The sequence below is a fragment of the Acanthisitta chloris genome, unplaced genomic scaffold (assembly GCF_000695815.1).
Source record: "Acanthisitta chloris isolate BGI_N310 unplaced genomic scaffold, ASM69581v1 scaffold29812, whole genome shotgun sequence".
Taxonomy (NCBI): domain Eukaryota; kingdom Metazoa; phylum Chordata; class Aves; order Passeriformes; family Acanthisittidae; genus Acanthisitta; species Acanthisitta chloris.
Genome location: NW_008661602.1, coordinates 60532 through 79780, shown reverse-complemented (window position 1 = coordinate 79780; position 19249 = coordinate 60532). Strand labels below are relative to the sequence as shown.

Sequence of the window (19249 nt, the reverse complement as noted above, 5' to 3'; positions counted from 1 at the left end):
TTGCAATACCTCAATTAAATGTCATACCAGAAATTAAATACCACAATTGAAAATAAAAAAAATCACAAGCTTTACGTATAGGTTTTGCAGACCGTGTATGACATAGCAGGATGCCCTTTGGGCAGCCTCATATTTTCAAGTTCTTGTGGATTACACCTTCTTTCTGTGAAACTACTTGTGCATGTGTGTTTTGAAGAGCTTCCCATAAAGCTTCAGAACACTTCTAAAGACAGTGTTGGTGATTACATACTTAACTGCTTTTACGTGTTTTCATTCAAACTGCCCAAACCATTAACATGTTCCCTTAGTGATGCTGCATGTGTGTCTTATTAGTATGCACACTACGAATTTACTCTCAACTTTCTTTACTGTCCTGTAAGCTCACACCCTTCCCCTAGCTTTGATCTTTCATCATAAAAGCTTGGAAGCAAGCCTTTGGAGATCAAGCTGAATGTTTCTTTTTAGCTATTCTGCCTGTTCAGACACCGGGAGAGAAGGGCTCATTCCAAGCTGGTGTAGGATGCAGGTTTCCTCGACCGGAGCCCGGTGCTGTGCTGGGGATGCTCCCTCTGCTGGGTCCTTGGCACCAGGGCTCAGACTTGGGGCTGCAGTGCAAGATACGTTTGTTCTTTCAGGCTTTTAATTGAGACTTTGAACAGAGGCTTTCACAGAATCGTTTGTGTGGCACGGGGTGAGGGTCAGCCTAGAAAATAAAACAAAGGCAAGCACCAAGTGGATGCAGAGCACATGCAGATCAGCCGTCACGAAACAACTGTCCTTTATTCACTTCTTTCTGCACTGATATATGCAGCCATTCCCACTTTCCTTATTCCAGCAATTCTGGAGATGCTTATATTTTTCCCAGCCTTCCTACTGCTGGAGATACTAATTTTATTTTTTACCATTTAGTTATTATTTCTGCTTCCATTTAGCCCTGCTAAGCATTTAGATTCTTCTAACAAGTCTTCTTTTATCAGTAACATCTCATATGCTGCATTGCCTGCTTCAGGAATCAAGCAAAAATCATCTCTTTCCTCACAGTTCCCTTCCTGTGTCCTTTCGTACTTGAATTGTTTCTTGTTTTTCCTCTCCAATCTTCTGCTGCTAATTTGATCTTTATAGCCTAGGTTTTTCTTTAGATAGCTTCTACACCAGCTCTTTCAGACTAAAACTTGCAGCTAGCAAACAGGCAGGAGGAACACCAGGGGTTTCACAAAATGCTTTCAGGGTCACTTGCATCCCCTGTAGGTGTTTCTGAGGGCTGGTCTGTGCAGCAGTTCCAGCCTCTCAGAGGGGGTGTCCAGGTGAGGAGAGGGGCATACACCCTCCCCTTCATGTGCAGTGCAGTGTTTACTCATGATCAGAAATACTTTTGAAGCAGGGAGCTTTGTCAGGCTTTGGCTCTGATGGAGATGTTTTTTATCCTTCTGAGTAGGAGGTGCCCTCAGATCCATAAGGTCTGGGTGAGTTTGAGTGCTGCCTGTGGGGGCAGCTCATTGAAACAATATGATGGTAATTGTAAGGCCTATTTTCTTATGGTGAAGAGTAAGGAATTACAACATAATGGCAAGACAAGGAATGACTTTTGTTGTTGTTGTCTTAATGTGTGTTAAGAAAATGCTATCTTGCTATGGCATAACATTCATTTGGAGCTTGGCTTTATATATCTCCTGTGCTTTGATCTCAACATTTTTTTTAGATGTGATTTTTCTCTCTGTGTCCAGTGGTTACTTGCGAAATTTGTTCAAGAAATTACCTTAATACTCCTTTTTACTAGCCTTTTGGTTTAGTTCAATTAAGCTGAGATCATCATCGGCTCCTGGGATTGTCTCAGGAATCTAGCCTTGATATCCTAGTTTAGGTCTGTCTATACTGAAGAAGAGGGCAAAGACACAACTATTTTTATGTGCTCTCATCTTTCAGAAAACTGGGTCATAGCAACACTCAGGGAGCACAAGAACTCTTCCACGCTCTAGTGCTTTATAAATGCTTGGTCAAAGTCCAAAAGGAAAGTCTCGTTGAGCTCAGTTTAGTTTACAGAGGAGAAAAAAAGACGAATGGTCAGTTCTGGCCCCTGGAAATGGTTAACAGTGTTTTGTGCAGCAGGGACAAACAGCAAATGTTTGAGTTTTAATAGCAGTATTAAAAATGTGAAGAATCGAATGGATAATGAAGTGGTAACCCTATCTGTCAGATCACAGTTGTTCAGGTTCATTAAGATTGCTGAGGAGGATTTCAGAAGGCACTAGCGACAGCTGAGTGAACCAGCTGAGCAATTCTGCAGAATAGTGACATCAGCAACATAGTATAAGGCAATGCAGTGAACACTGACAAAAAAGTGCTCAAATATGTTAAGTTTCATGCTTTTTTAGGAGCGTGGTCTGCGCATTGACGAAGTCAGTGGCAAACGTGGTAGATGAGTCAGGAGTGGTAATTAAAAGTCTAAACTTAAGACTGCATAAATGAGGAGATACGTAAGAAGTCATGCAAGGGAGGTCTGTCTGTGAAATTGATTTCATCCTGCTTTTGGATACCATGTTTGGTTTTATGAGTCTTGGACAAGGAGATTTTCAGATTCCTGAAATTTCACTTAAAAATGAAACAGCAGGAGGTAAGGAGGTGTTACTGTTGTAATAGTAGTAAAACGTCTGTTGTAGGGTTTGGTTTATTGCTTCCTGTAATAAAATGAGTGCTCAGTAAAATTCAAAAGTAAAAAACAGGTGAAATGGACAGGAGGAAACATTTCATCTAGTCAGTTGTTTAACCATGGGAACCCCTGGTTCCAGGTACTGTTATTTATTTGAGGAGGTACTTTTTGATTGCTGCATTTGCTGATAGTCATTGGGAGAAAGAAGGAAAATCTGACAGTCCTCAAGGATCTCAAAAGAACTGTTTCTGTCTGGAACAAGAGCAGTTCCCTTTAAGACACAGTATACAGTAGTGGCAATGTGTGCAGTTGGTTTTCTAATGCTTCCTCTAAGATGCTTGACCAACAGGAGAGAGGCAGCAGATTTGGTGAGTTGCTGAACTGTTGTGCCATGGCATTTCCTATGTTCCCATCCTCACAGCTGATCCCCACACAGAGGAGACCAAAGGACACAATTTGAAAGTATTTTGAGCCACTGTGGGAAACAGGGGCCACTGCATTTACCCCACACAGGTAGAGCATGGGGCCCAGAATATACTAGTATAGCTTCTTCATGTATTGAGGTGTAAGATATTTCAATTTCATAAGCATTAAAGTACTTCTTCTTAAATGTACTCCAGCTGTAGTGAAAAACTCTGCTTTCCACTACAGGGAAAAAAAATGAGCCAGTAGACTCTCAACTACTAAGTCTTTGGAGTGTCTAACCTTTTCTTTTTAAAACCACTTTGGCACTAATTTAATTGATTCCATGCCTGGCCTTTTCATCGGTTCTTTCCTAGCCAGGAAAAACTGGACTGTTAAAGGCTGCTGCAGTACCATGGGACTTGTGTTCAGTGTTGCAGGTTCTTATTTTAACCTGAAGTTATCTGCCAGTCATCACTATTGGTTTGAAAAGCTGTAACCACCGCAGCATTGTCTTTGGGATGAAAAATCTTTTAATGGTTACAGCAGTCAATATAAATGAGAGAGAGTGCACTATGTCATTGGGTTGTATTGCTAATTATCACTTCACCTTTCAAGAATTTTAGGTGCTGACTAGATACTTGCTGAGTATTTGCTGCAGCATCTCCAGCCATACTGAAAATGTGCTCTGGCTAAATTGAAGAGGATAGCAAAGAACACGTTGCTTTCAACAGCCATGTTCTGTGCTTCCAGGAGTGTTTGAAAAAGAGTATTTTTCTCTGCCTTTTAAAATTTCCACCCTAAAAGACAATATCGAGGTTTATCATTGTTTTTTGGGTTTTGTTTCCTTTGTTTCTTATGTGCTCACTCTCTCTTGCCAAATCTCCTCTAGTGTCAGATATTTTTAATGCTTCTATCTTTCCTTGCATTTGCTGTTTGCTGCCAGAGAACAGGCAGGCTTTGTTTTTGAGGGGGTGGGGTGTTGGTGTGATGGATTACAATATAGCCTTAACATTAATCAAATTAATTTGGTAGTAGCAGGTTTCTATGAAAAAAACCCCAAACCCTCTTCCCCTCCCACCTTGTGGTCCTAGTGACAAAATGTGTTAGAGAATTCTGTGTGGTTTAAAATATCAGATGCTATAATTTAAAGAAACCTCTTTTAGTAGCTGAATTCTAAAAAGACAATTGTTTTACCTACTGGGCTTTTGAGGGGGAGAGTTGTGTTGGTTGGTTTGTTGTTCCTGTTAAGGCTCAAGGGGTTCATTCAAATGCCGTTTCCTGGGTTGTTGAATTAGCAAGTGTGGCACTGGGTTATGGTTCTGTCCTGCATTAGGTAACATTTAAAGTATTGTTTATTTTTCATTTTAGGTTTTGAGATTCTTTTTAGAATGTGATAAGTGGAGATGCTTAAAAAATGGATAGCAAGTGAGAAGAATTGGATGGTCAGAGAACCTTAGTCGTATCTACAGAGTGAGCTGTTAAAGTATAGTGGGCAAGATCCTAGTCTTGGGAGTCAAATCCAGGAATCTTTGCTTTAGACTCATTTGCAGGTAGCATAAAAAAAGATACCTGGAATTGTTTGTTCACAGTGAACCACCAATATAGTATAGCTGTGGGGGGGGGGAAAAGCAGGGTGTAGGGCAGGGTATTTCCACTAAAAGTAATGAAATTTCAAATTCCTGATACCTGATGCAGGTGAGAGGATAGCTGGAGACTTCGAAGGGCATCCTGGCCTGTATCAGGAACAGCATGGTCAACAGGACCAGGGAGGTGATTCTGCCCCTGTACTCGGTGCTGCTGAGGCCACACCTTGAGTATTGTGTGCAGTTCTGGGCCCCTCAGTTCAGGAAGGATATTGAGGTGCCAGAGCAGGTCCAGAGAAGAGCAATGAGGCTGGTGAAGGGACTTGAGTACAAGTGCCATGGGGAGAGGCTGAGGGAGTTGGGATTGTTTAGCCTGGAGAAGAGGAGGCACAGGGGTGACCTTATCACCCTCTACAACTCCCTGAAAGGAGGTTGTAGTCAGGTGGGGGTTGGTCTCTTCTCCCAGGCAAGCAGCAGTAGGACAAGAGGGCATAGACTCAAGCTCTGCCAGGGGAGCTTTAGGTTAGATATTAGGAAGAGGTTTTTTACAGAGAATCAGGCATTGGACTAGGCTGCCTGGGGAGGTGGTGGATTCACCATCCCTGGAGGTTTTCAAGATGAGACTGGATGTGGCACTTAGTGCCATGGTCTTGTAACGACGGTAGGGTTGGACTTGATGATCTTTGAGGTCTTTTCCAACCTGGTTGATTCTATGATTCTGTGGTTCTATGATTCTAGAATAGGGTACCGAATTCTGGTCTTTGCTTTTAAAGGGAAGTTATATAAGTTCGTGTAAATGCAGAGGAGTCCTCTAGAAAGATTACAGGGACAGGAGGGGCAGAATGTGAAAAAGCACTAGAAGAGTGTGCTTTTTTTAAAAGCCAGTGGAATGAGATCTGAAGGAGGATACAGGAACAGAGTAGCTGCCTTGATTGGGGAGTGTTACCACAATGTGATATTTTTACTAGGACTTCCTCCTCTGAGGCCATGCTGCAGTAACATCACTGATGATGACAGCACTGATTTATCCATCAGCTTCAGCTCTTCTTAACATTCTCATTTACATTTTCCCCACTGTTGGTCTCTCCTTTCACTGCTGCTCTCTGCCATGCTTGAGGTATCGGGAACTTCTCACTGTTCTTAATATGGATTAAAGGGCTATGTAATGGTACTGTAAGCTGATGAATTTGGTAAAGGCATGCCTGGGTGCATGTGCACATGAGATGTCTGTGCACCCTAGGTACATGTGTATGCTCAGTGCATTCCAGGTATTTCTAGGTGTGAGACATACCAGAGGAATTGTATCCCTGAAAGAGCTTGGGGTTGTATCAGTCTGTTCAGAATAGTTGGGCTGATCCTGTGTGTATAATTTGAGTTCAAGTGCTAGAGAAGTTTGTTAGAGAGAAAAGGTGTTTGGACTGTAGTAGTATTACCTTTATCTGTCTTGAGCAGTATTTTGACTTTGGTGATAGCAGCATGGCTGCTGCTGCAAGAACTTGTGTGTGTGCGTGCGAGAACCGTACTGCGAGCACCGGCCCAGCGGTTTAGCTTTGCATGAGTGTTGTCTGGGGCAAAGGGAAAGCACATTGTTTTTCCCTTCAATGTTTGTTGTAACTCACTTTTAAGCCCACAGAAATTTTTCTTGGAATGAGTTTTGTTGCTGTAAAGTGGGCGTGGACTTAGCAGATGAACAACAAGAATTTCCACAGGATAACCCTATGGGACCCAAACATTGCAAATGCCAAGTTGGATTCATTAGAGGTGTTGTGGCTGATCCTGCAGCCCCAGGAAAAGCAAAACAACTTTAAAGTTGAAGGAAGATTTCCTGAAATGAGGCCTTTCAGAGAGCACAGAAATTGATGACTGTGCATAGCAAAACCTCTGCTTTTAATGTTGAGATCATGGCTACTGTGCAACTACAGGTGTAGCAAAGCACCCGATTTACCTAACACTTGCAAGTTAACTTGCTTTACAGTATGGCTTTGCTGTGTAACAATCTCCATAGACCTGTAACCAAAAGCGATGGTTGTTAGTTGTGTAACCCAACTATTTATTGTCCTCTTGAAACACTTACATAGACCTGTTTCAGTCTTGGTTGTGCTCTGTCACTGCCAGGGTAGTTGTAAGGCCAGGGCTTGCAACATAGGGAGGAGGTGACTTTTGTATTGCATTCAGTCCTGAACACCTGGTGTGGTAGTTTAGGGGAGAACCTAGGAGAACTACTTGTTCCAGCACAGGACAGGTGAGTCCTAAAGTGTTGTGTTTTCAAATTTTATGGATTATGTGCCTTCTGTGCTTCAAACTATTTCAGAGTGCTTAGAATTTAGGAGCCTTTAAAGAAGGGCTTTGTGGCAAGACTCCTTTTTCTGTTTGCACCCCCATTTCTGCGTATTGTTCTTCTCAGTTTGGAGACTAGATCATAACTAGAAATAGTTCTTTTGCAGTAAAGGCAACTTTAAATGTTTCCTTCTTTGAAAAGAAAATCTCCAAACAGCTAAAAACATTTCTCCAAAACAGCAGCATCTGTCTCTCATCATATGCTATTCCTACCTCTTCTGTGTTTTCCTGATGCTTTAGCTTACCATATCCTCACCAAGCAAAGGATAAAACATAGCACTGGGAGTGAGATCCTGACACAGTGACCTCGTTCTGAGCATTACCTTCTTTGTCAGGAGCAGCAGAAGCTGAAGCAGCTCTGCTGGCCCTCGGCACTTGGAGCAGTTTGACATTTTGTCTGGCATGGTTTCAGGGATCACTTTGTTGTGAGCCCAAATGGTGAATGGGATGATGAAAAATGAGCTTGTGTGAACTTGTCCACTGCTTCTAATTTTTTGATAAGCAGTTCACAGCAGCACAACTTTGATACAGTGTACAGCAGAGCTGTTTGTTACGTGCAGGTCTGCAGCATTCTTCAGGACTGACAAAGGAGAGTAAATCTGTCTTTTTAATCAATAGAGTAAAAACTGGTAAGTGTCATGATAAATTTAAGAAAATACTGCTCTGTGTAACTGTGTGTTTGCCCATGTATGTCTGTGCGTTTGTGTCTCTGTGTATTGGGGGAGTTGTGTATTACGTCAGGAAGATACGATGGGGTAATTTTTTTGTCTTGACTAGAGGGTTAAAGCTTTAACTTGTCTTTTCTAATGCATGTAAATAGCTTTCTTGTCCACTTAATGAGAAGGCTGGCTTGTTATCCTGTACAATGCAGCTGGGCACTGTTCCAGAAGCATAAGCACTTCATTTCAGAGACAAAGAAGCCAGCGCAGACACAGGGAGAAACCTGGAACATTGCGCTGTGGATTTTTTCAGAGCGATGACTCATTTCAGTTCACAAAGGATTCTGGGCAGGGTAGTGAGAAGTCAGGTTGGCTGATCCATTCCTATGACTTCACTTTGCAGAGAGCCAGGGAGAAGAGGAGTGACACTGCAGAATCCTGAGGCACTGCAGTGGAGAGGTGCTTTGCAAAGACTGTGAGTGCCTTCGGAGCAGGGGGTGGTGTCAGAATGTGATTCCAGCCGTTCCGTAAAAACAGGGCAAAAGGAGAGAGATGTTTTCAAAACACCGTGTGGGAGTTATATTTGTAGTCCCTTTTAGATTCTCTACCTCCCCTGTAATTTCTTAACCATTTATTTCTCATGCTTGTGTGAGAATTGTGTGAAATAGTGTACCTTTCAGTGGACCTGCATAGATAACTGCTTTTCTTTTTTTCAATAAGCCCCTATATCCTGCTTTTAGAGGAGGGTGTTCAGCATACTGATGCCTAAAAGCATGCTTTGTTTTTCTTCTTTCAGGTCCTGTGGCACTGACCTATGCTGCATTCAGCCAGCTTCCACAGTGATATAAAGCCCCAAAATGCACATTGTTACATCACAGCTACTCTGGATACTGTACTGGAGCATGGAACCAGACCATAGGGGTTCAGGTAAGTCCCCCTTTTTTAACATATTGTGTGCCAGGAATATAGACACAGGCATTTATTAAAAGATGCATTTGAAAAATACTGTTTGGGGAAACACATTCTAAAGCACACAATATATTAAAAAACACAGTCCCACCCTCCTCCTTCCCAGGATAAGCAGTGCTCCAGAAATCTCCTCAGCTGAATCCTCTGGGAAAGTTCCGTGCTCCAGCAGAAACTTTTTATGATCATAGTTGTAACACGTGCTGGGATATCACTTTGGATCAGGAGGCAGCTGGCCACAGGACACGAACAAAGCGAAGGAATATTAAATCACAGGAAATATGCATGAAAGACAAGTCTGCTGACTGTGGGCAATTCAGCACCTGTTCCTGAAAGTTAGTGCCACTTGGTGAGCCTGGAGATCATGATTTTAGCTGAATCTGAATGGTTAAAAAGATAATTTACACAGTTGAAGCTAATAACTGGTAAGGAACTAGAACTTTGTTTAGAGGCAAGTGCTTGTTATATGGTTGGTCCTTACTAAGTTTGCCTTGTTTTCTTCAGGCTGTTTAGATTTGTTGTGGTCCCATTCTTGGAAGCCTTCCTGATTTGTTGTGGTGTGTGTGCATTTTGGAGGTGCAGGAGGAGCCTGTTGGTTAGCAAACTTGTGTTACTGCATTTGTTGAGTCTTTATGCTGCTCTGAAGCAGGAATAAATGGACGAATCTTTAATGTGTTTTTTTATCATTGTTATCAGTCCTCTGATATGTGGAGCTGTTTAGTAAACACAGCATGCAGATTTTTTTATAAAATACTCCAAGAAATGTAGCTTAAAAGGAGGATTTAGACTATGTCTGAGAACAGCACTAGCAACACATCTAATTTGCTTTGTTACAGACTTTGCCAGTGAAATGTGATCTTTTCTGTGCTAGTGCAGATTCATGGTATTCCAGAGTAATCTGAGTAATACCACAGGACTCTGCATGTTCTCCCTTCTGTTGTTCAAACCGATGGGAACGTCTAGCTTAAAATGGCAATTATATGTCCTCATTTTGAATTCATGGAAAAATAGTTTTGTTTGCTACATCTATGTAAGTATTGTATAAATAAAGTAATTCAGTCATGGGGTTTGGGGCAAAAAGGGGTAATTGTGCAACATAGGCCAGAGGCATAACTTCTTCAGCATCTGTCCCTTCTTTAAATACTTTTTTCTAGGAGAGACTTTTCACTTACAGTATTCTTGAAATGAAGTGATAATATTCTTGGCTGAAGAGCCCTCTTTTTGCCCATTATGGGTAGTTTTGGTTTTGTTAGCTGCCTTTTGTTTGAAAAAGGCCTTTATGTAGTTCTTCCCAGAGTGAAATCATAGGCAGGTGTTGATCAGAACAGGCTGTTGGCAAGAAATATTTTGGAGGGGATTTCTGTTGCAACCACCACTGTAATCCTGAAGTGCCATGAAGTTACTGTGCTTTAGTTTGACACTTTCTGTTTAATAATGTAGTTCTGTAAGCAGCAAAAGTAGTGAAGTCAGATTTCCCTTGACAAATGATTTTTGACTGGATTCTCTCCTGTCTAGTGGGAGGTGGCTATGCCTGAAGCTCTGTACAGATGGAACATGCATTGCAAACACTTGTTTTAGAATCAGTTTTCTAGTAAGGCTTGACCTCTCTGGCGCATTCACACACACAGATTGTGATTGTGCAACCCTCATTTTCTGTGGAAACCAGGCTAAAAATCATGTTTAAAGTTTGTCTTAATCCATAAGGAAAAAAAAAAGGTGTTGAGAGTCTGAATGGAGAAATGAAACTGGGCTTTGTCTTCCTATATTTTATGGGATGCAGAGTGTAATCAGAGGGTTTCTTCTTCTTTTCAGGGAAATAGAGTGTGTAAATTCTAGTACAGTGTGCTTTAGCACTGTAATTTATTTAATTTTTCTTCACAATGACTGTACTGAGTTGGTTCTATTTGCAAGTCAAGAGGTGATTTCTCATGTAATCTTTATGCAAAGTTCATGAGACAGAGTTTGACTTCCAGGTCACTTCTTTCTAGCAGTAGAATCACTAATAAAAGTTCTGGCATCAGTGTGTAGTTGATAGTTTAATTGCTGATACGTGGTGCAGAATATAGTCTGCCTCATTTTCTCCCAAAATGGTAGTACCCGGATTTTGAGAGAACAGACACACTAGATCCACTGGAACAGGAAAAGTTCTGGCTGGTATGGGTTCAGGATGCCTGAATTTTCATTCTCAGCTATGTTAGACCATCACTTTCTCATCTGTGTGTTAAGGATAGTTATGGTTCCCAGTGTTTCAGAATCTTTTATGTGCAACATAATCGTTTGTTATAAGTAAAAAAAATATTTTTTTCCCCAGGGTAGTGCTACAAATCCCCAACGCATAAATGAGGACAATTCCCATTCATTGTTTCGTATGGGCTTAGCCACTTAAAAACAAGAAGTCTAGAAAACTTTGTTTTTTTAAATTATTTAGATAAAAGTTTGGAAAGACGCTGCAGGATCAGAGCTAAAACTCTCTGTATATGTATATATCGTGTATTTAAACAAGTCAGCTGGCGGAAACTGCTCTCTGAGCTCTGTTTTTCCCTTAATTGGGAACATAAACATATGAAAGTCAAGGCTAGTAATTTGATTTCAAAAGAAAGCTGCTTGAGACAAGCATCAGTCAGAGCTAACAGGAGCCATATGCTAGATGTTTTATGCAAGTGATGTGGTCTTCAAAAAAAGCTAGCAAAAGCATATTTGCTTCTTTTTAAGCAGATCTTTCCTAAAGAAGTTGTAGTAAACCTTCTGTTCAACAGGCTAAACAGTATTTATATGTGTAATTGATGTTAATATATTATATTATCTCATGGACGCAAGATATTTGCTGTTATTGTGCATCAAAGGAGTTTGTTCACTTAACTATAACCACAAGAGTGTGTGTAATTTCCCAGAGCCACAGGATAGTTAAGATAAAATCTGGCAAATTAGAGCCTCCCTGAGTGAGGGGATTTTGGCTTTCTATCACTAGGTCTGCTCAAAATGTGTGCTAGCCTTTTTAAACAAGAGCCAGTAACTATCTCCAGCAGGCAGTTATGAACAACAGTCTATGGAGATCATTCTGTCACAACAGAGGTGAAACAAGAGTTCCCCTGTCACAATGAAGAAGGTTGAAAAGCACTCAGTGGAAAAAGAACTGGTGACAGTCCCATACAAAACAGAAAGAAAGGGCCTCTCATAAACTAGTATTTGTTGAACGTTTCTATTACATGTAAAACCATTTAAATTATGATTTTATGGACAATTATAGTAATCTTATAGTTAATTAAATGGTCGTTAAGCTCCCAAATATCTGCAGCAGGATGTGTGTTACCCTGGCATGCTAACTGTAGCACGCTTTGCTAGAGATTTTGTTAACATTAAGGAACTGATACTGAATGTTTCATGTCGATGAGTTATGTGAAGTATAGTTAGTATTTCAGTGGAAATACATGGCTTGTTCCTGTTGACAAGAGTCCAGCTGGCAGGGGTCAAATTGGCAGGCTGAATGTTTCCGGCACGCTATCCTAGAAAGCAATTCCATGCTGAAGGCCTGCTATGAAAGGAAGGGCTGTGCAAAGTTAGTAAATCCAGGCAAACTTTATTTTTCTTAACTTAAAACTGGCTAAGTAAAAGTTAAGTCCCAACTGGAAGGATCCGAGAGGTGGATCTCTGCAGGCTCTTGGCAGTCAGGGGGGAGGGATGGGCTGCTTCTGGAAGTGAACAGAGCATCTGGTTTCTGAGTTCTTGTCCAAGCATCCCTCGGGGGCAGCTGCAGGGCTGCAGAGCAAAGCTTTATGTATAAACCTCCTTGAGTCCCTTTCCCACTTCAGGAAGCAGATTATGGTATTAAAGCCTACATTCCTCACATCTTAAGTGTCTTTTTGCTTAGCTGTGACTGTATCATTCCCTTGCAAGGGAAAGAAAGACGTCTTCCTCCCACTGTCCCATCCTGGCAGCTGTGTAGGTGGCAGTGTGAGTGCATGGCTGGGCGTAGGCACAGGGATACATATTCCTGCCACAGTGCTTGGGTTTAAGAAATTGCCAAATCCTTCGTCCAGATGAAACAAATGAGGAAGTTGCTGCCGTTCACCTGGATGCCCTTAAAGCTACTCTAACCCAGACAAAACCAGGACAGCAGAGAGTCCAGTTCAGTGCCCAGTGAACCTGGTAAGATTAAACCTCAACCGAGGCCAATATATGCCAATCTATTTGATATTGCACTGAACTCAGTTTAGTAGTGCTCACAAGAATACCCATGACACAGATAGTCTGTGTGTGAAAGACAGTAATTTCTTAAATTGCTTAGCTAAATCTGCATAATTCTTACCACAATTCTGATGCTTCTTAGACATGAAACTAATCGGTAAAGAAACTGATCCCTTACATGAAGTACATGGTGACTTGTGATCAAAGTTGGTAAACTTATGTGTCTGGCTAATTACAAAGATTTGTCTATGAACAAGTTTAAACTGACAGGAGATATAATTATTAGTAAATAGTAATATAATAACTGATGTTCTTTATCCATTCTCAAATGATGAGGGGACAAATGGTGTTTGCTCCCAAGTCATGTGAACATGTCTCTCTCATGTTTCCCTATAAGCTGCATATGTTCTTTTTGCCATTGTCTGTAAAGCATGTGAGAGGAACTTTTCGGGTGTATATGAATAAAAAATGTCCAGAGAAGGTTATATTTTAAGGCCACCATTCTGTGGTCAGATACAAATGAGGAGGATCTTGGGGTGCACTGTGTTGAAGCTGAAGGAATGCTGCCTGACCTAGTCAGGCCTTATTGAGCAGAAACAATCAGGAGACAGCATAGCACAAAAGTGTATTTTAAGTCATCGTTGTGTCTTGGGTAATGTGTATCACTGTTGTACAACAGATTGTACAGCTGGTGATTGAAAAATATTGCTCATAAGTCTCACTGAGACAGTTATGCAATTTGCTACTCCCACTAATTCTTTTTTTTTGCCCAAAGTGCTGAGTATAATGCAAGATTAAATGCATTTTGATAATCAGTTTTAGAAGCTGCTGTTCCTGTTTAGTAGACATAATAGGAATATAGAATTAATAGGGTAAATATTAGATCCTCTGAATTATGGATGAAAATTTGAATTATTTTCCAGTACTTTGTTTCCTGATTTGATCACAAGTTATTGCTCTGTGACAGCAGAAATAGAGTTATTTTCCTGAAATTTCAAAGCCATTTAGGTAAAACTTAATCCTTGGCTATTGACTGACCTGTGGCCAGAAAAGCACCCCTTGTTCTATCTGTTACTCCTTATCATTCCTTTTCTATTGGCAAGGAAAATTCTCTAGCCTTCTGTTTTCCTGTCTTTGACATCATTGGGGAACTGGTACCACTTCAAGGGGAGGTACAGAGCAGAATCAAAAACGATTTTTGCACTTGGATATAGTATGTTCAAATGCACTTGTGTATGTGTATTTGTGAAGTCATGCTAGTATTATCAAATTGTAATTTTTCCATAACTTTTTAAAGATCTCAATTATTCTTCTAAGTGTAGGTTAATGTATTTTTTGTAAAGACAACATAAGAAAAGTTACAACAAATTTAATTTTCAGGCCATCCTGAAACTAAAACTTCTCTTCTAAAAATTACCTGGTTCACACAAAGATCTTTGACTGGTGGATCCAGGAGAGATTTATTCAGGGTGTCAGTCTTAAGGTGTTTTGATGCTTTTGGGCCTCTAAAGAGAGTTTTGTGCATTATCAATGGAGTGAAAATGTTATTCATAATCTTGCAACATTTTTTCTGATCTTTGTTGCTATTAATAAAAAGTATTCTATGAAGTGGAAATGGTGGGTGATCCATACTGCTATCCTTTGAAAGGGGAATGAAATCTTTCCTCTTATGTCCGGAGAAATACCTGTGACTATTTTGTTTGTGCAGTTACCTAGGAGAATGTTAAGCATAAGGTTTTGCAACCATGGGTGCTAATTTGTTGGCATTTTTCTGAATCTGTTGCTCCTTTTGAGAAACTATGTCTGCATAGCATTTATCTCCCATTTTCCAATGTTCACTATGTCCAAGTTTTGAAATAAGCTGTTGAATGGTTCTCCATTGTAAGAGTTTTAGTACAAAGACTAGAGAGCTGTGTGAATTTTTGCCAATTGTATCCTTGTTCTATGAGAGATTTTTAAACAAAATGCTTCACTGCACATCTGTTGTCTTTTTACAGGTGATGTATCACCCATCAGCATGTCTCCCATCAGTCAGTCACAGTTTATTCCACTTGGGGAAATCCTTTGCCTGGCGATCTCAGCAATGAACTCTGCCCGAAAACAAGTCACACAAGAAGCACTAATGGAGCACCTAACCACCTGCTTCCCAGGTAACCAGTCATTAATAAATCATTGCACAGGTGAGCACATGTCTGTAAAAGGACAGTTAAAGAATCCACAATCCCTTCTGGATGGGAATATTGACTAATCCTGACATGCTAACCAAAATAAAAGGAGGCATTAGGATTCTAATCTTAGAACCTTTTATTTATTCTTTAACATATGGGAATTGAGTTCTCTTTGATAGGGCCTTTCCTGTGAGATGCATTTTGCAGCGTTAATTCCTGACTTGATGTAAATGATAAAAATTACTTGAGGTACACTAAGCAACAAACTATTGGCTTGTTTCTTTTTTCAGGTGGTATCAGAATAAGCTTGTTTGTGATTTTTCTCACAGAATAACGTTCTTAAGAGTCAAAAAGAGTTTAGGGCTTCTTCAGTAGCTATCGAGAACAAAGCATGATGTGTCATAGCCAGAGCAGACTTATTTCACCGTGAGGCTTTCAAGCTGGTTGTGAGCTAACTCCTAAGAGCTCCATTGGTATCATTCAACCAGTTCAAGTGTCATTGTCTGATCCCCATAGCAATAGCCTCATGGAGTCTCTGTAGAGAATGCACTCTTAAAAAACAGGTTTCCTACATACTACATGTCTTCTTCCACCTAGGACAGGCTCTCAACGTGTGGCCTGATGCAAGTAGTAGAGTCCAGTGACAATGATATGCCTGCTGCAGGGAGAGGTTATATTTAAACTGAAAGGACGATGTCAGCCTGCTTTCCAGGGGTTTTCAGATCCTTCTTGCACACAGTTCTGGCTTTTGTTTCTGTACTGACCTTGCTTGAAAAATAATTTTTTTTAAAAAAGATTTAAAGATAACTTGACAACTCTCTCCATGTCTGAACTAAAAGGTTTGGAGAGCCAGATACACTTGCTGTGTTCATAAATGCTGGTGTACTGTTCAGAAAATATTCTTGTCAGCATTTGATAATGTTTGTTAAATGGTAAAATGAAAATATCTTGGAATAAAGATACTACAGTACCAGATAAAGGAAACCTATAATAAGAAAGTACTCTTGAACGTGCTGCTTCCTTACTGGCAGTCAGTGTCTGGAGCTGGTGAATCGTGCTAAATGTATCTTGTAGGACATTTTAAACTGTGATGCAAAAGCATTGGACAGATGTTTACTGCTCAAGAGAGCACAACTTTTTCATTTAAGCTTTGTATGATCCTGGGCAAAATGTTTAACAATTCTGTGCCCGATTTACAATTCTCTAAAGCAGTTGAGAAACTTCTCCAGTGTACCTCTTTTAAAGCTGTAAAAAGCAGCTAGCTAAAAATGCTTCAGTAGGAAAACTACTGATGCATCTGTCTCATCTAGGCAGCCTAACCATGGCCATGTTTTGATGTCTGGATTTTTTTTGCTTACACTTCAGAGCAAGAGCTACTCAAAGCCTTGAAGGTTACATGGCTTTTGCTATAACTAGTTCTAAGTTCTGAGATTTTAAAATATAATTCTGGATTGAGAGCTGTGTTTGGAATAAACAATTCTGTCTGACATTTAATAATTGCACTTTGAAAAAAATTACTGCAAGCATATTTTGTAAATACTGGTTTTCTGTCCCAATTTGTAGTTTTGTTTATCAGGGTATTTTTTTTTCAGTATGCTTGGCTGGTTTTGAAAATAGTGGTAAAAATTGAATGCAAAGAAGACAAAGTTCATAATTGTAATTATGTTTAATTAATTGTGACAATTTTTTCCCCCAAGCTACCTTTTTTGTATAGCTGTGTGCTAGAAGAATTACATAGATTGCAAGAGTTTTTTTTCAATTATTGTGTCAATATTTTTACATAAACATATCCATGGTGGAAATTATAATTTATTGGTGACATCCCTTCGGTTTCCTGGGAGCATGATTATCAGTTGACTTGGTGTGTTGTGCTATTCTTGTTAGACAGAACCAAACATGAAAAATAATTCAACAGGCTGGATTATTTTCTAGACACTGCTCAGAAGAAGCCTGAGGCAAGTTAGCACATAGTCTCTTGCTGTGTCTTTTTTTTTCCCACTAACCATTAACATGTGAATTTCTCAAATCTGAGATTAAAAAAAGAGAGCCTCCCTTCCCAAAATGTAAAGGAAGTTATTTGAAGAAAAAGAAATCCACTCTTTGTTGTCCATTTTTCCCTTCTCTAGAGAAATGCCTTTCTCTCCCAGCCATGACATGTTTAACACAGCAAACAAACATGTTCTCTCAGCGTATGAGGATTATCCAAAACTTTTGTCCTTTCCTATAAACAGAACAACTTCTTAGGCTGAGTGATATTTTTCACTTGTCTGCCCAAACTCTCTAATAAAGCAGCTATAGCTTTTTGAGCCTTTGTATTCTCTGTGGCTATTTTAAAATATGTGATGTTCTCTCATATTCTGATAGCTTATTTTTCCTGGTCAGGTGCTGATGCTATGAGGGAGAGGAGAGCATTGCCACTGTAGATGTGTCTGTTATTGTCACATAACCTCTCTCTGTCTCTTCCTGTAGCAGTGCTTGCCTGCCGGTGTTGTTTGTGTTTTAATGAACAGATGCTTCACTGCGTTTCATGGTGTGGATAAATTTCCTAAGACTCCAGATGCTATTCTCAAACTGCCTAAGAATAATAAACCTTTTTCCTCAGTGCAGGGTCTTACAGTTGCAGTCTAGCCCTCTAGTTTGCTGAGCCATTGTGCAGTCATAAATCTGGGCCATGGCTCTATCTGAAACAAGGTATGCTAATTATTTATAACATCACATAGCAACCACTCCACATCCTTAACTAGTATTTCATGAGCCAATCAGAGTATTTCTTTTATCCCTTGTTAAGCCTTAGCATCAGCTCAGGAGAAAATCATTTTAGCAGATTTAACACCATTTAAATACTACTTCAGATGTATTTTTCATGAATTTATTTTATTTGAAAAGTTTGTAATGATAATGCACATCTCATTTGTGGGTTTTGTTATTTGTCAGGTTTTTTAAAGGAGCAAGAGGGCTGCTCCTGCATGTACTCCCATTATTTTAACTTAGAATTAAACAATGAGATGTTTGTACAACCCTACTTTATAATTTATTGACCATGGTTTAAATCCCATGCATTAAATGTGAATCTTTGAAATCCAGTGTAAGGAGCTAAGAATGTAACCTCTGTTCTGTGTTTGGCAACCAGACCCTCTTATCTGTATGAACCTGGATGAAGAAACATCAAGCCTTAGTTTATGCTGCCTTTAGTAAGGATATTTTTCTTTTTTTTTTCCTCCCCAATTTTATCCACATACGTATTCGAATAATTTTAAGATGTTCAAAATTTCTTTGTAGAAAATGTGTGTGTAGTGGACTAGGTTGCTTTTGAAGCAAATAGTTTTCTGAAAGCTGGCAAATTCCTCTGACATTCACTTTTATAACTGTTCACTCTTTAAATATGTGAAATATATGTGTAGCACTTAAAAGAAGTGTCTTACATTAACTGAGTTCACTCTAGGTCAGTGTTCTTTGTGAGCAGCAAACGACATAATCTTCTGTCTGGAAGCTCAGTGGAAGGCATAGTAGACTCTCTTGAGATGCAGAAAATGTACATGTCTGATGATTCAGTGTCCAGACAGTTTCTGCTTTTGAATTATTAAACCACTACATAATCTTAAATAACACCACTGCTGTCATGCAATATTTTATGTGCTAGAGTCTCTAAGCTACTGGGTTTTTTTCCCTTGTTCCTATTTAATGGAGGAAGGGAGACCATAAGGAGAATTCTGAATGCAGGGGAGTAGGTTGTGTGTAGACATGATGTGTGTGGGCAGGTTGCTGTAAAGAGAAAAGTCTTGAGAAAGGCAAGAAATCTGTATATAAAATAGAAACAATAGGAGCCAGAGTAATGTCATTGCTCCTGTCTGCCATGCAGGAAAGTCTAAGTTGAGTTTGGATCTGTTTCTGGTTTTGTAAGTACCTGGAAGAGCTCAGAACAAAAAACATAGCTAGCTTTAGCTGGCAATGCTGACCTTCAGAGGTCTGCATCTACCATCATCACTGCTGGCCTAGTGAACCACAGGGATATACTCTATGCTGGGACTGATAAAAGTGATAGTCTTCAACCCCAGAGGGGAGGCTGACACAGTTAACTTTACAGCATCATTGTCTGCCCAGACACACTAATCTTTTTCTTCTTGGTGTTTATCTGCACATTCTCTATTCACAGGAGTAAGTCAATTAATGTAACTACTGTGCATCCACTATTTAGAGACTCGTTCACCTAACACATTGTGGTCGTTATGGTTTACTGGCTGAAAAATACATATTATTTTTAGCATGTATTTGAAGTGCATTTTTGCCTAAATCAGTGTC

General features: G+C 39.9%; 1 protein-coding gene across 1 annotated transcript in view; it reads left to right on the top strand.

Moving 5' to 3' along the window:
- Nucleotides 1–19249, top strand: part of STOX2 (storkhead box 2) — a 66346-nt gene that overhangs the window by 37544 nt on the left and 9553 nt on the right. Inside the window, 1 exon segment of the mRNA XM_009070294.1 lies at nucleotides 14780–14932. Coding sequence (XP_009068542.1) covers nucleotides 14780–14932 — 153 coding nt within the window.